Source organism: Lolium perenne, chromosome 1, assembly GCF_019359855.2.
Source record: "Lolium perenne isolate Kyuss_39 chromosome 1, Kyuss_2.0, whole genome shotgun sequence".
Classification (NCBI taxonomy): Eukaryota; Viridiplantae; Streptophyta; class Magnoliopsida; order Poales; family Poaceae; genus Lolium; species Lolium perenne.
Genome location: NC_067244.2, coordinates 160188725 through 160205144, shown reverse-complemented (window position 1 = coordinate 160205144; position 16420 = coordinate 160188725). Strand labels below are relative to the sequence as shown.

The window sequence follows — 16420 nt, the reverse complement described above, 5'->3', positions numbered from 1 at the left end:
CTAGAAAGTTCAGATGCTCTAAATAAGCACGAAACTAGATTGTCTACCTAGAAGCAACCATACAGGCTTTGTAATGAGAGCAAGTGCAATCAGTGGAGGTATCATGAACTTTACATAACCCCGGCTAAACAAGCAGCAGCACCTAACTCTGGCTACCATTTCAGATCGAACCCAGGGTCAAACTGTAGGAGTTCAGACGGACTAAATTATGCTGGCAAACGGAACATCTGCAACGGCAAGCCTAATAAACAGTTGACTGAATTGAGCAGCAGCGAAGCGGGTAAGGAGGATCTGGACCTGGAACTCACGCTCGACGGCGTGGGCGGACTGGAGGATGGCCCCGGCGGGCTTCTTCCGGAGCACGTAGCGCCGGGTCTCGGTGGCGGAGGCGGCCCGGAGGCAGTAGGTGGGGTTGGACTGGCCGTGGCCGAACTGCGTGAGCGCCAGCGCGGGTGCCGGCGCGGGGAAGCCCTGGACGTGCGCGGCCGCGTAGCGCAGCAGCGCTGGGCTCGGGTGCTGCGCTGGGCAGCTGTCGGCCACGCGCGCGGCGACCGGCAGACCCTCCTCCTCCGGTGAGCTGGACGACGGCGACCGGCAGACCCTCCTCCTCCGGTGAGCTGGACGACGGCGCCGGCGAGGATTTGTGCAGCCGCCGTCGAAAAGAATCGAAATTGGATTGAAAAACATAGCCTTGATGAGCCTCGGCTAGGGTTTGTGGAGGGGCTGCGTAGCCAAGCTTCCAGGCCATGGGATCTACAAGGATCGACCGGAGATGGCCTGGGCGGTGGTCGCGCGGCGAAGTGGTGGGCGGAATCGACCGGAGTTGGCCTGGCGCCGGCGGCGGATGAAATGGGGAATGGGAGGCGAAGCTGGCTCACGAGGGACGAACTGATTTCCTCAGGTGAAAAAGTGCGGGGGCGTTTTCGTAAAATTACCCGCCCGCCCAGTTTTTCGGGTCGGAGGGAGTACATTTTTGTCTGCGACGATGCTACAATACTATAAATCTTTTTGCTAAAATTGTTTTGTTATTTTGCTACATTATTTACGAAATTGTTGCTACAAGATCTCCGGCGAGGGGCAGCCTTGCTACCATGGGCGGGCGGGTTGCTACGATGTCTAGCCAGCCTTGCTACAAAGGGAAACCGACTTTGCTACAAGGGGTGGCGACCTTGCTACATGGCGTTGGCGGTGGTGCTGGCAGCGGTTGCCGGCGTTGCTACCGACACACATCGACGCTGCTACAAAGGTACATCGGTGCTGCTACCATGTGTGACGGGCATTGCTGCAAGCAGCAGTATCGACGACACCGCGTCGGGTTCCCCGGCGTCGGCCGTGGCCGATGATGGAGCGACGGGTCTCCGGCGAGTTCTCCGACGACTTTCTCGTCGATGTCTCCGACGATATCTGTTTTTGCTACAATAGCATAATTTTTTTGCTACGAGCCCTCCGGCGAGTCTCCAACGAGCTCAACCTTTTTATTTGATTTCGTGGCTGAACCGTTTTTTGCTACATGTAGCAAAAACGGGTTATTTTTTGCTGCCGGGAGGTGTTTTTTTGCTGCATCTAGTAAAACCAGATCTGACCGTCTAAGATGGCCGATCCAACGGCTGGGGACCCGGGGGCTGGGAAATCAGATCCCCCGGGGGACGCCCAGCACTGTCCTTAAAATAATATAGTATGTTACCATCACATAACGTTTTTTTCAATAAAAGTAACTAAATTAATAAATAAAAATATTCTGTTGCCACACCCCCTGTTAAGGTAGTAACATAAAATAGTACTATTTTAATAGTTTAACTTGCACTCTTCTATGATCAGCCTAACGTTCTGCCAGGTATCCTACCACTCCAGGAGATCAACAGATAAACGTCCACCGGATCTGATGCATTTTTCCTGGTCTCCATTGGGTTGCTGCATTTGCCGGCATGGTCGAATGATTGCTTGCGATTTTGAACATCAGCACAGTCTCTGATGCATTAATTCTTCTAAGATGCATGGATCTGTATCCCCCACTTACTCATAGATGTGTGTCCTCGTCACTGGACTCAATGGTGGACTCGTTGAGGATCTCACTCGCCACACCGGTGGCACTATCAAATTCATCATTGATATTAGGAAGAGGAAATGATTTTATATCATTGTCATTGACAAGCATATTCCTGATATCTATTGGAACCTTTTGCTCAACTACAACTTCGGATCGATTATCGTGAGTGAAAGATTTGGACCACAGTAGATTGCACACATGTAATATTAGGACATATATCATCAAATCTTTGAAGAAGTTTCAGCTCATTATCTAAGTGAAACCAACAATATGACACAATGGTCACACATATATGCACTATTAAATGTTTAGGTCGTGCTCAAAATAACAAAACCGACAACTTGAAAGGAACAAATATTTCCCTAGGAACTTAACTAAACCCTTAACGATTTGCGGGAGGTTGGCTTCACGCTGGTTGTCCTTGTATGTAAGCATGTGTACCAACACATTGTTCCATAGGTCCTAACCATCATGCACATGCATTATATGTAATTATCACGAGGAGCTCACATTTATACTTAACATGAATATTGAATACTCACCATGGCACTTGCTCGTTTAACTTATTTACCATTCCACAATCGCATAATTTTAGAACCAAAAATACTGACATGTTGTTATAGAGATGTACATATTGTTGTTAACAAAAGTGTAGATAAAATATTGGAAACAACTTCTAATGTTATGAATTCTAACATGTCATAGTTTCTTGGCAATCCAACTAGTGTGATGCGATGCCATAGGAAAACATAGTCATTCTAGCAACAAACTGCCGCTTGAAGAGCAATGTTAAGGTGGATAAAATTTCTTTCAACTTTAATTTATCTTTCTTTTGTAGCCTTGTTTTCGCACTTACGTTTGTCGAAGGAATGGGATCAAATATAGTAATAGTTTGTTCACCCAGGTTAAACAAAATTAGATTAAAAAGGCCAATTGTATGATACAGTATCAAAATTTGCATGAACTTGGGTTTAGAAACAATGTGTATGCAACGACTCAAATAGTTATATCAAAATAGCAGTCTTACCAAGTTAAGTTGCAGGATGAGATATGGAAGCACAACCCTGGCCAATAGTCAAACATTCTAGCTACGATGTAGCTTTGAGTGTCAAATGGTTGATGAAGCTTTGGGTTTCTCATGGCTGATTGAACCTAACATAAATTAATACTATCGCGGAATTGGAGATCCATATAGTGATTTGGAGTGTCACCGAACCATTGGAGTTTGACTGTAACATTTACCCGTATGGCAATGCTCAAACAAGAGGTGTTTATACCCTGGTTATCCTTTAGAGGTGTTTAAAAGTCTCACACAACTAGAAGACTTTCTGAAAGGATAATCATGGTATAGACACCTCTTGTTTCAACATGTTGTACGAGTAAACGCTAAAGACAAACACCAATAGTTGAGTGACATTCCATATCACTATATGGATCACTTTGCGATATTATTTATGTTAAGTTCATCTTACACGACATCGACATATAACTGTTTTCATAATTCCAGTAACACTTACTCTCATCTCAGAAAATAGTGACTAAGTCAATGAGAGACCCAAGGCTTTATCTACCGTTTGACACTCAAGACTACAACATAGGAAGAATGTTTGACTAGCGACGGATGTGCTTCCATGTCTCCTCTTGCAACTCAAGGAGTCGTCGCATACACGTTATTTCTAAATTGAAGTATATGCAAATTTTGATACCATATTGTATGACTGGCCATTGCAATTTATTTTTGTTTAACCTGGGTGAACGAACACGCAAGTGCGAAAAACATGACTACAAAAGAAAAATAAATTAAAGTTGAAAGATATTTTATTCCACCTTTACATGCTCTTCAAGTTGCAATACCTGGTTAGAATGACTATGTTTTCCTACGGCATCTTATCACACCAGTTGGATTGCCAAAAAACCATGATAATTTAGAATCCATGACATTACAAGTTGTTTTTAATATTTTATCTACACTTTTGCTAACAACAATGTGTACATCTCTATAACAAAATGTCAGGATTTTTTATTTAAAAATTCATGCGATCGTGGAATGGTAAATAAGTAACAAGAACAAATGCCATGATGAATAGTCAATATTCATGTTAACTACAAATGTGAGCTCTTCGTAATTGTTATATATAATGCATGTGCATGATGGTTACGTCCTATGGAAAAATGTGTTGGTACACATGCTTACATACAAGGACAACGAGTGTGAAGCCAACCTCCCACAAGTTGTTAAAGATTTGGTCAAGTTGAGATAGATTTGTTTTTTGAAGTTGCCGATTCAGTTATTGTCGTTGCCTATTCGATGGTACCTCGGAGGGATCCTCACGAGGGGGAGAAGAAGTAGGGGCCATCGGGCGGAGAGTCCTCGGGACGGTGATACGTGATTTACCCAGCTTCGGAACACCTGCACGATGACAGGCCTACTGCTGCTTGTCTGGAATTACCTGGGCGCTTTCGCATTGTTACAATAAGTTGTGGTTGTGCCTCTAGGGCTCCCGGGATCCGGCTTATAAAGGCACAAGGATCTAGGGTTTACACGGAGAGTCCTAGCCGGAATACAAGTTTCCTAACTACGGAATATTACATTGCCGTGAACGTAAGGATCCGCCTTTCCTTATACGTCGTGCTGGATCCGGCTACCCCTGATGGGCCAGGCCGGATCCGACTTCCAGGGTTGGTCGGTGGATCTGGCTCCTCGTTCCTAGGCTGAACTTCATCCATCTTGATCTACAGCAACTGGGCCGCCCGATGGGCCATACGCCACCATCACCGTCTATGGGCCACCCGGGTTTGCCGGATCTAGGCACCGTCGATGGTACACCCATGAATTATACCCACAACAGTTATTTTGAGCACGACCCAAACATTTAATAGTGCATAATTATATGTGTGACAATTATGGCATAATGGTGATTTCACTTGGATAATGAGCTTAAAAAATTTCAATGATTTGTTGATATGTGTCCCAATATTATCTTGTGCAATCTACTATGGCCTAAATCTTTGACTCACAACACTCGATCCGAAGTTATAGTTGAGCAAAAGTTTACGATAGATATCAGGAATATGCTACAGTCAGTAGCAAGGACATAAGGTCATTTCCTCTTCCTGTTTTTTTATGAGGAATTTGATAGCAGGAGATCCTCAATGAGTCCACCATTGAGCCTAGTGACGAGAACACACATCTATCAAGTGGGGGATAAGGATCTGAAGACCGCATATGATGAAATTATGTCTACAGTTGATGGCGATGAGGTTGGTGTGTTCTTTGTGTGTTGTATTACTCAGGACGATATAACAATCTACAACTTGCATGCAGCTTAGAAGTCATATATGTAAGAAGTTGTTGCTGCTCGAGCATAGTTTACATGAATCCTGAACTTTCCAATCGGTTGATATTTTCTCAGACATTCCTCGAGTTAACTATGCATGTCAAATATCAGAAAATATCTCAAAACCTCTTCTAGAAGATTGTGCAGATTAGACATGCCGTATAAAACAAATAATAAACTATTTGGACTTCTATTCTCATGCACAAAATTACTAATGATGACCTTTTATTTTACCGGGCTAAGGAGTAGAAGAAATTAGTGGTAACCACATACTCCCGTGAAGTTATCTTTCTTGGGTTTGCATTGAAATATAGGAAGCTCGTAACTGTTTGGTAAGTGCAACCAACTATTAGTTTGCCAAATTCATTAAAAAGTGTTAATTTATCACACTAAAACATATTGGTTTTGATGTTAACAAATGTATAGAATCTCAACATTTTTTTTCTCGGGCAGATATCCTCAAGCATGCACCTATATGAAGGTAAGTGTCCCTAACGATAAGCTAAAGAAATGGTCTACCAAGGGAAGGGAAAGACCGTTGGCTAAGTGACTATGATAAAGTAATTCTGTTTTTTTCTCATTGAGGTGAGTAGGAGGACCTGCAGGCCACGGCCAGGGAAGTGCACCCAGACATAAGGAGCATTCTTGGCACCATAGACACTGAACCCGAGTGACGTAAATGTGTCAACGATAATATTAGTATTCACAAAAGGAGCTCTTTTATGGTACCTGGCGATAAATATGGGCCATCCAATCGATAGATTGAACCGTGAAGATGAAACCATACTGCCTGATTTCGACCGCCGAACTCACGAGCAGTATATAGAGGTGTCCTGCGCCTCTGGAGCCAGCAGTATACGTTGAAGAGGGCATTTTAGGAAGATCATATTTTGTAGCAAGCCAGACTCCATCTCCTACCCGTCCGTTCGTCCCCTAACTAAAAAAAAAAGCAGATCCCCTCGCTCTGTTTCCGGCCGCCATGGACCTGCACCCCCGTAGTCCCTCCTCTCTCTTCGTCTTGAGCAGCGGTGGAGACAGGAACCACCCTTCCGAGCCAGGTCTGGCCGCCGCCAACGCGCACCCCCTATCCCCTCCTCCTTGGTCGATTTGAATGGCCCCTACGAACTAGGGTTCCGGCCGTCGCCGATGCGGACCATCGTGGCGCAGCTGGTCGATCTTTGGCCAGGATGATCCGCAGCCATGAAGGTTTAGGAGGGCCGCGCGTCCCAGCCGGTCAAGCATTGGGCCGAGGCAGAGGCGGTGTCGCCGGAATAAGCTGCAGGTGGCCGAGGCAGAGGCGATGTCTCCGGCGGTTGCCGCCGAGCACGTCGACGAAGCTGCAGGTGGCCGAGGCAGAGGCGGTGTCGCCGGTGGTTGCCGCTGAGCTCGGAAACGAAGCTGCAGGTGGCCGAACCCACTGGCACAGCTCTTCTCAGACGGTGTCCCGGGCCAACAGGGCAGACCATGGTTGGCGGCGGAGTTAGAGCGGCGGAAGTTGCAGAATGCACCGTCGCCCAGCTGCAGCGCCGCCTCCTTCTGCCGCAAATTGGGTTGAGTGGCCTTACACATCAAACCTCCATGATCATCACTCTTGTCGCGGCGTCGAGGTCTGGTGGATGACGGCTGTTGCCCTGCAGAGTTTCCAACGACGACAGCAGTGATGAAGCGTGCAGCATGCAGCATACAGCGATGAGGCTGTGCCGCTATAATCCGAGCATATTACTTAGGTAAAATGATACCATAGCTCTGTGCAAATGAATTGATACCATCATGAACTGTACTTCAGTTTGTGGATTGAAGGTTTCAGTCAATTGCGAGTGCTACATAGCCTAGTATGTCAGTTGGTTGATTTGGTTCATGTTATGTGTGCTTAGAAAGAACTAGCAATTGCCCATTTAGCTGAAAAGATATAGATAATATTGTTTCGTATAAGTGAATGATACTCTGTGTAATTGGCATACTTCATAAGCTATTTGTGTTATCTATTTCAGGTAATATAGTTGTATGGGTTCCCATTCTTTATGCTAGCCTTGGAAAACTAGTCGGCTCTGTATTTGTACGGAGTTACTTATGTATGAAGCAAGAACCTTCAGCATTATGCAAATCCGTAAAAAGAACATGCAAATTACCCAATCATCAACAAGCTCTTCCGCTAATTTTCTGGTACATATTGTTAATGTTATGGTGTAAATAATCTATTATCTATTATATATGTAGAAGACATAGTGCTATTACAAACTGGAGTCAAACATTCCTGCTGTTTTCCCAGCCGACCTTGCATTCCATGATTACCAGTACTACTTTCCTTTTCTCCATCAGTCGAGGTACAAAATGAAGGATCTTCTAACTTGTATTAGTTGCCTTGTATGTCAGGTGATGATGATGAAAGTGTTTTCTAGGAGCTGGGCGAAGGAATGACCCCATGAACCTTTTTAGGAGCATCAAAAAGTTATACTTGGCCAAAATATTTCTTGTACAAATAAAGAGGCATGTGTTTTAGCTCCATTCTGTGAGCTTATATTTAAGTGTGTGTTCATGTAGCATATCACCAGATGTTTAAGCTACGAGGCTTCCATAGACATCTATATAGACATCTTGATCTCCATAGACATCTCGATCACCTTCCATAGACAAGAATTAAAACAAGGCTTTAGCGAGTGGATGGTTATGTTTGCCCACGGAAATCATTTACAAACCAATCTCCTTCCATAGACATCTCAATCTCCATCCGAGCACCGCATCCACAACTCGGCAGTGGCCGGGACGTTCATTCTCATTTAGTTTTTTTCGAAGCGATTCCTTTCTAGAGCACATAAAGATGCCGGAAAACTATGTCCATTTAATGTTAAATTATTTACTTCACGAGTACACTGCTCACTGCATCACTAACAATGCTTGAAAAGTCCTTCTAAACTGAACAACCTGGCCCATACTCAATTTAACAATGATTCTAACACTACAGAAGTCGTTACATCACAGTTCAATCGGCCTGTACATTCAGTTCCTAGTGCTTCTACCAGCATCTAGGCAAAACGAAAACTTAAATCCATTCACAGGTTTTACCATGGGTGAAACTTACAGTGGATCTGCATACGGATTCAGTCACCCTGTACATTCAGCTTAGTTCTGCTACCAGCAGCTAGGCAACACGAAAAAAAAACTATTCACAGTGTGCATGGGGATTTGCTGCGGGTCGAATTCGCAATGAGATGCTGATTTACAGACAAATTCCGTCTCAGAGGTTGCAATGGATGATGACTAGGAGACGCTGCTGCGAGGTTGGCGAGGGCAGGGCCGGACACCAGAGCCGGATACGTCGGCGGCGACCAGGACGACTGAGCGATGGCACGAGGCAGCGGGCAGGCGACATGCCTCGATAATAAATGGGCTGAGATCTTGGCCCAGCAGGAACTTCCTTTACGATAAAAAAAATTTCGCTGTTCTAAAAAGTTGGAAATTTCTATCGTACCCCAACAAATCAACGGTGAGATGAAATATACTGCTCCATGCAGTATAGGGTACCGTAAAAACCCTCAAAAGATTTGAAGCACTGAGATTCTACCTTCAGACCCTCTAGAGAGAGGCAGCCCAAACAACCTGCTTGAGAGATGGTTGATGCGCCGTTGAAGGAAGTGCAGACTATGCGGTTGAAGTCTTTAGCGACTGGATGACCATAAGAGAAAAGGAGCTCCTTGGGGACCACAGTCAAACCCAGCCGAACACCAGTGAATCCAGCATATTTAGAGAACGATGCTGTCTCAAGGGCAACCTACACATCAAAATACCATAATGACACAAGTCTTGTTTGAAGTATTCAATTGAGACAATTTGTGAACTCTCAGAACACAGGACCAAATATGTTTTGAAAATAATTAAAATTTCCAAAAGTTGGCGTGAAGGAGTTAAATCTTGAACCATAGGTCCTACCTCCTTTGCTCCAGGAATTTTAAAGATGGACATTGGGCTGTCATATGATATGTACATGGCATAAGCAGAATCATAGACTATTATGGACCCATTGTCCTTTGCAAATTTGACTAGTTGTGTTAGCTGGTCCCTAGATGCAGCAGCGCCAGTAGGATTGTTGGGTGAACAAAAGAATGTTATATCTGTCTGTACGACACTTGAGAGATCAGGGAAAATTCCATTTTCAGAACTGCATCGCATGTTTTCAATATTTCCATACTTCTGAATATCCTGCAGATATATCCTGCTGATATAAGTCAGTTTGCCCCATGATAATGCTTGAATCAGCATAAGCCTAATAAATCAAAGCAAAAAATCAAAGTTACAATGGACAAAGGTACAAAAGTATCATATCGCCACACACATCATTCAGGTTGGGAAACCACAAACACTGAAGGTTAAAACAAAATTGCAAAATATTATTACAGGATAGGACGGGTCTTGGACTGCAATCTTCCAATGATTACAGGATAGTAAACCTACATGGATTAACAGAGTACTTATCCTACTTGAATGATGTCTACCGATGGATCGAAAGAAAAATGCTACACCCGAAATTCACAAACAGATGAAATTTAGATATGGCCATATGGCCACGGTCTCTAACATGCATGCAACCTTGATCATTACTTTTTATACGAATATGTTTGTAAGAAATCATAAACTCTTGTACTGCAGAAGTATTTTTCTAGCAAATCTAATGATATTATATTTACCTAACCAACCTAAATAGTTTAACATAGATTAAAAATTAAAGTCAGATAAGTTTGATTGTACGCTTTGTAGGGAGCACTGATAAAGTGAGAAGCAATAGTACCTTTTCACCTTGTTCAGCTCCATAACCAACTGTGGATAAAGCATGTGCTCTCTGCATTTATATAGACGGCAGACCCATCAGAGAACAATATATTGAACAATATTGAATTGCAAAAGAGACATTATGCAGCACAGTGAACATATGAATTTTGTTAGTTCACTCCTGCAAAGATGTACTGTTTCGAACATGTGAGTCCCATGTAGAACATCTAGGAATATGTTTTCAGTGAATGAACTAATCATTCTCTTATGTTAAATGAAAAAATAACACAGCTAATAAATCATTAATTAAAAAACAATAAGATACCTCCGCCATGGCATTTGTTATGACCTCAGGAATGGGTTCAGTTGTATCACCTATCCCAAGGCTTATAATTTTAGCATCAGGATGCTTGAGCAAATGAGCTGTTCTCCTCCTGGCAATCTGAAGGGCACTTGAGAGATTACAACAGTGAAACCCAAATCTCCAACACAATAGCATCAACAAGAACAGAAGCAAAAGAAAAATGATGCAACAATACCTTGGGAGACAAATAGCCCGCTTGGAGCTTCGCTATGTTCCCATTCCGCAGAACCTTCTTGTGTAAGCTTCACCATGAAAGCAGAATCATTCAGTAAGTTACTAGAATTGAACGTGGGAGCAGGTTGAAATTTGAGAGGATTAGAAGCGAGGATTTAAAGGGAGAGGATAGTACATGTATCAGCTGACAGTCACAGAGGTCTGCTGATGCAGCGGATATTAACGGTAGCCTCCTCGTCGGTCGGAGGTGGCTTGACTTCGATGCCTGGAAGCATGCTACTAGTTAGAAGAACTAGTCGAGGTACCAAAGGGCTCGGTACCCTGCAGAACAGGGGAGAAGTGGGATACCTGAGGGAGAAGGACGACGACGAGAGGAACGATGAGGGGGTGGCTATAGTTCCCATCGTCATCGTGGGCACGGCAGGCATGGTGGCGGCTTGTCTCGATAGCAGGAGGGAGAAACAGTACCAGCTTAGCCCTCCCACAGTTCCGCAGCTAAACCGTAACTTTTCGCAGCTGTAAGTAAATTATGCACAGGGAAAGCACAAGTTTGAAAACAGAGGAAGTCTGTTTCGAGGGAAAGCACAAATTTCAGAATCACAAAACAGGTGCAAGATCCCTTATACATTCTCAGTTTCGTGGATACATATGGACATTGACCGTTTAAACGACCCTACACTAAGAAATAGAAGAGCCTCATCACCTACTTTAAGTTATTTTTTACTTTTCTTCACACACCGAACAGTTCCAAATGCCTTAAACCTGGAAATGTGTTACGTACCACGTTTGACGAGATCAAACAACGCAAGAACTATTCACAGTACACTGTCTTGCTTCAAAGTCTCAAATGATCCATCCGTTCCGACTATCAAAATAGTAAAATTATCTGGGGTGTGGGGTAGGGGAGGAGAACAATCTGAAGCACTTACTAACATTTTCCCCCTTCCTTTACAAGAATCTTATACTAGAATTATTACTTCCTACTAAACTAATTTGAACCCCCAAACCCTTTTAACGCCGGGAGAATCAAAGTACGCAAAAGTTCCGCTGCAGTAGTACAGTAGCTCTTACCATTCGTGACCGCCGGCGCGGAAAATATGGAAACGACGTTATAGGGGCATCCCCACCTTTATCCTCCTCCTCGCGACGAAGTCCGCCGCGCTGGTGCTCGGCGCCGCCTCCCGATGACTAGAGGTTCTTGTCGGGGTCGAGCGAATTGATGACCGATTGGAATAAGGCTAAAACCCTAGTGGGCCGCATATCTTCCGTGGGTATTTTGGCAACTAGGTGTAGCAGGCCTTGTGGCAAAATCAAAACAAAGTACTCGCTCGGATGGTCAGTATTTTTAGTTTAAATTAGCCTATAAACTTAAACAAAATTCCAGGGAATATTAACGATGATGCGCGTCTTCCTAGGCCGCAACGGAAATGGAACCATGAGAGCTCGAGAAGACTGCATCGACTTCTTGAGAGTACAATCTTACGATGACACGGAGACTGAGCACGGCGTCTGTGATTAGAGAAAAAGGACTGCAGAGCAGCGGTTAGCCCGTTACCATCTTTGAAGACACATTGGCGCCACAGCATATGATGGTCTATGGCCTCCGAGGCTCCGACTGCTTTTCCCAGTTGGAACTTCTATTTTGTGGCCAACTGTCAATTTCTGTATCTTTACCTCGTAACGTTACATAGATTGAGACAGAACAGAGAAGTATTATCACTATGACTGATTGTATTGGTAATCACATATGTCTATTCGATCAAAGTTCATGTTGCTTAATCTCAATCTCAGTGATCCATTTAAAAATACGTATAATGAAGCCCTCTTTTCAATCTTTTGATATTTAACCTACAATCTGATGTAAGAATAGCATTTGCCTATAGAAAACAGATGGTAGAAACTCTTCATTCTCGTCTGGACAAGATTTACAAAAACTAAAGGCCATTGAGCGTAACACAAGATTTTGGAACTCCAGACAGTTAAAATTTTGAGGAGCTAATTACTGTTGCATCTAGCCACAATGCCAACAAAGAACAGTGCTATTATACCACGTCATGCTTTTTTCAGTAACTGGCGCCATGCAAATATTGCACCAACAGATGAATTACATTTCTTTCAGCACAGGCGATCGTCATCAAATCAGTCACCATACACAAGACTAGAACAGCAAACTTCCTCGAAATAAGAACATCTATTAACCAAGTAGATACTAAAACAGACAACTGGGATACGATACGACCCTACCAGTCCCACCGACAGGAACATAAAGTCAGCAGAGCAAATGTTGCCGACATATACAACGATCACCCAGGGGCAGGTACAGTGTGGCCGCAAGCTTGATGACAAACAGCTGCCAGCTAGTACCGGTACGTAGAACCATATCCCCCCAGACCGGATGATGAATATCCACTGCCATCCATGCTAGAATAAGATGGCAGCGATGATGACTGATAGGTCGAACTGCCATACTGTGTGTAGCTCGACCTATATAATGGATCTAATCCTGCATAGCTGCTCCTCACAGGTTCTCTGTGTGCAGCCAAGGAGTCCTGAATGAAGAGGGCAAGATTTCAAGCTCAAAATAAGAACATCTACAAACCAAGTACGTATAAATGATGGCGTTATGAAAAAAGAAGTATGATGTGCTATTACCTGGATGAGCTGTTGGGCAGCTTGTACTTGGGACGAGGTCCCCTTTATTTCAACAGTTATATCATCAGGGCTTCCCATACTCTCTTGAATTGTGACAACAGCACCACTGTTAGCCCGTATGTATGCAATGTTTGCTCCTTTGACTCCTATGATATCTTCTGCATAGGTAAGCGGGATTTGCATGGTTTGGGTTATCTGCATGTCAATTTGTTCTTATCAGCAACAGTTCGATGTAAACAAATATTAGGGTCTGCTTACAAACAACTATTATATGATCTGTGAAAATATTGGTGAATGGGATGCATATTCAACTGGAATAGAAGATCCACATCATGACTTGGGAAAAGCAAACCCAGAAATTGTTAATAAACCTAACATCTTCTGGAAAGAAAAGAAGATGAACGCAAAACCATGATCTGTGAAAATATTGGTGAAAAATGGGATGCATATTCAACTGGAATAGAAGATCCACATCATGACTTGGGAAAAGCAAGCCCACAAATTGCTAATAAACCTAACATCTTCTGGAAAGGAAAGAAGATACATGCAAAACCATAGGCAAGAGATACCTGTGTAAGTAGAGGGCCAGCACCATGCATTCCAGAAGGTCGTAATGCTGACAAGGCAGGATCTCGTCCATATAGTGACACACCCGAGCGATGAATGTTATGTTCTACCAGTGGTTCTCGTTCAAGATACAAATGCTCCCTTTTCATTGGAAGAACGTATTCATCACGCACTTCAGGTTGGTGATTTACTTGTGCAGAAACAATTGAATGATGTGGCATATCACTCCAAGTATCAGCACTACGATCTTGACTTACTGGGGCATTCTGATAAAATTATAGGAAAAAATGTATTAGAAACAATATGGGGAAGCATAACATGAGTTAAAATATATGTGCTTACAGTCTTTTCAAACAATGGAAGTACACTATGGTCAACCAAAAACTTCCGGAGGTGATTAGAAACTGCTTGCACTGCTTTTAGAACTTTCTCTGTTTCACCCTGTATCTCAACTATCCTCTCATCGTCGGTTACATAGAAAGGCCGATCTCGCTCATCTACACAAATTTATACCCATTGTGAGTTATATGACATATATTATACATGACTTTGTGCATTCTCGACGCAATAGAGAATTTAATGGGCATTGAGATATTAAATAACACCATGAATAAGCATACTATTATTCTTTGTCCTTAAAGTGCATAATATTTATGTAGCTATAGAAATATGAACGATTAACAAATTATGTTATGTTGTTCTTTTCTAGTTCGAATTTTGTTCAATTATCTTTTCTTCTGTGACCAAGAGTAGAATACAGTTCATTCTTAAGTTGTACTCCATATAGATATCCAACTAGAGCTCTTAGCACCTTTTCAGATGATGTTTTGAATGAGCAGCATACCAAAGTATGTGTTGATTGTAGAAGCGAAAAAATCAAAAGAACTATCTGTCTATCGCTCATGAAGCCAGTCAAATACTATCAATATGATGAAACATTTTTGTACTGGAATATCAAACTAATAGAAATGCTAAATCTTGTTACTGATCATAACAATAAATTGAAAAAAAATGAAGTTCTGATATCCAACAGCAAGACAATCACTGATGTATGAACGCAATTGTATACTAGTATTAAAATACATCGGCCAAGGATATATTACCAACTGATATAACCCTTATTGTAGCACCGGTGCCCTCCTGGATTGCCTTGATTGAAGCACCTTGCTTCCCAATGAGGTTAATTGCTTGAGCTCCAGGAACCAACAACCGGGCAGCACACACACCAGGTGCGGTAGCTGTCTGGGTTGCACCTTCAGCAGCTCCATCTGTTATTCCGTTGACACGTTTGAAAACTCTAATCAGAGCGTCCATTGCTGGAGGCAGCTCTAAGCCTGGATCTTCTTTTCCAGACACCAAAACCTGGAAATATCCAATAGCCATTGGTTTAGTCCGTGAATCCAAAAGAGGCCATCGGGCATTGTAGTGTTATTAACACCATGCTTAGATAAGAATAACAAACAAACATATGAACGTACAGAAGAATATAATAAAAATGATTTACACCATCGAGAACACAGAGAGTTCTTGCTTCACATTTATCGGACCAAAATAAACACCGTGGTAAATAAAACAAGCATATGAAACGATTCTATGTGCACCACACTAAACAAACGGAACTCACTTTTCTTGAAACCGTTGTGAAGGCTACCTATAAATATGTCCATGCCCCCCCTTTTTAATCTCCCTTTCCCTAAGATAGAACACACCTCTCTCGAATGCTTATGTACAATTTCACCAGAATAAATGCGACACAGTCATGCAAAAAATGACCGAAGCACCCAATCATCCTAAGAAGATGTCTTTTTCGTCTAACAGCCAACCAAAATAGCACTTGAAGCACTGCAGGCTCAGACAATCCCACCACTTCCAAGGCAAATCAACTCAAAGTGCACTTATGTCAAAGCACAACCATTACGCAACCTATTTTACCAGGTTTCGAGCGGCCTCTCTAACATGCAGATGCAACACGAATTGGGCATGTATAACAGAGGAAATCGCAATTCCATGGTACTACGTAATCTAACCATCAGGCAATTCAATCCCCGACAAGTCAACATCGGATTCCCGACGGGCAAAAGAATCCAAAGGCTTTTCAAACGCGTGCTACATTGAGATAGAGGGTGGGTACTCACTATGCGCTCGGTGGCGCCGACGGGGCCCTCGAGGACGCGGACCCTGGCCTTGGTCTCCTCGACGAGACGCTTGATGAGCTCGCCCTTGCGGCCGATGATGCTCCCGACCTTGAGCACGGGCACCACCATCCGGAACACGTTGTCCCCCGGCCACCCGGGCCACCTCTTGGCCTCCGGGACGGCCTCCGCCGCGGCGTCGGCCTCCTCGGCGGCCGGCGGGAGCGGCGACGCGGGCGCCCCGACCTCCGTGGGAGCGGCTGCGGCTGCGGCGGCGGGGTCGGCCATGGCTGCCGACGCGACGGCTAGGGTTTGGGTGTGGACTGCAGCGGCGGGCGTGGAGACCCGTCAAGTGGGAGGTGCACGAGATCTGGGTTTGCTG

The 16420-nt window shown here is 43.7% G+C and overlaps 1 protein-coding gene, 1 long non-coding RNA gene and 1 pseudogene across 2 annotated transcripts; 1 reads left to right on the top strand and 2 right to left on the bottom strand.

Moving 5' to 3' along the window:
• Nucleotides 1–5927: 5927 nt before the first annotated feature.
• Nucleotides 5928–11097, bottom strand: LOC127334775 (probable LL-diaminopimelate aminotransferase, chloroplastic; annotated as a pseudogene).
• On the top strand, nt 6106–7928 carry LOC127310017 (uncharacterized). Its single transcript, XR_007857335.2, has 2 exons — nt 6106–7112; nt 7759–7928. It is a non-coding gene; the product is annotated as an uncharacterized lncRNA (long non-coding RNA).
• Nucleotides 11098–12708: 1611 nt separating the features above from the next.
• Nucleotides 12709–16420, bottom strand: LOC127310007 (RNA-binding KH domain-containing protein PEPPER). Its single transcript, XM_051340714.1, has 6 exons — nt 16042–16420; nt 15010–15268; nt 14249–14403; nt 13909–14172; nt 13340–13534; nt 12709–13236 (listed from the first exon to the last, which is right to left on the bottom strand). The coding sequence occupies exons 1-6, from the start codon at nt 16324–16326 to the stop codon at nt 13045–13047; spliced, it is 1350 nt and encodes a 449-aa protein (XP_051196674.1). The 5' UTR covers nt 16327–16420; the 3' UTR covers nt 12709–13044.

Coding starts and splice junctions, on each gene's coding strand:
- LOC127310007 (XM_051340714.1), bottom strand. CDS start 16,326: ATGGCCGACCCCGCCGCCGCAGCCGCAGCCGCTCCCACGGAGGTCGGG. Junction 14,404..15,009: donor AATAAGGGTTATATCAGTTG/GTAATATATCCT, acceptor AAATTTGTGTAG/ATGAGCGAGATCGGCCTTTC. Junction 14,173..14,248: donor TTCCATTGTTTGAAAAGACT/GTAAGCACATAT, acceptor TAATTTTATCAG/AATGCCCCAGTAAGTCAAGA.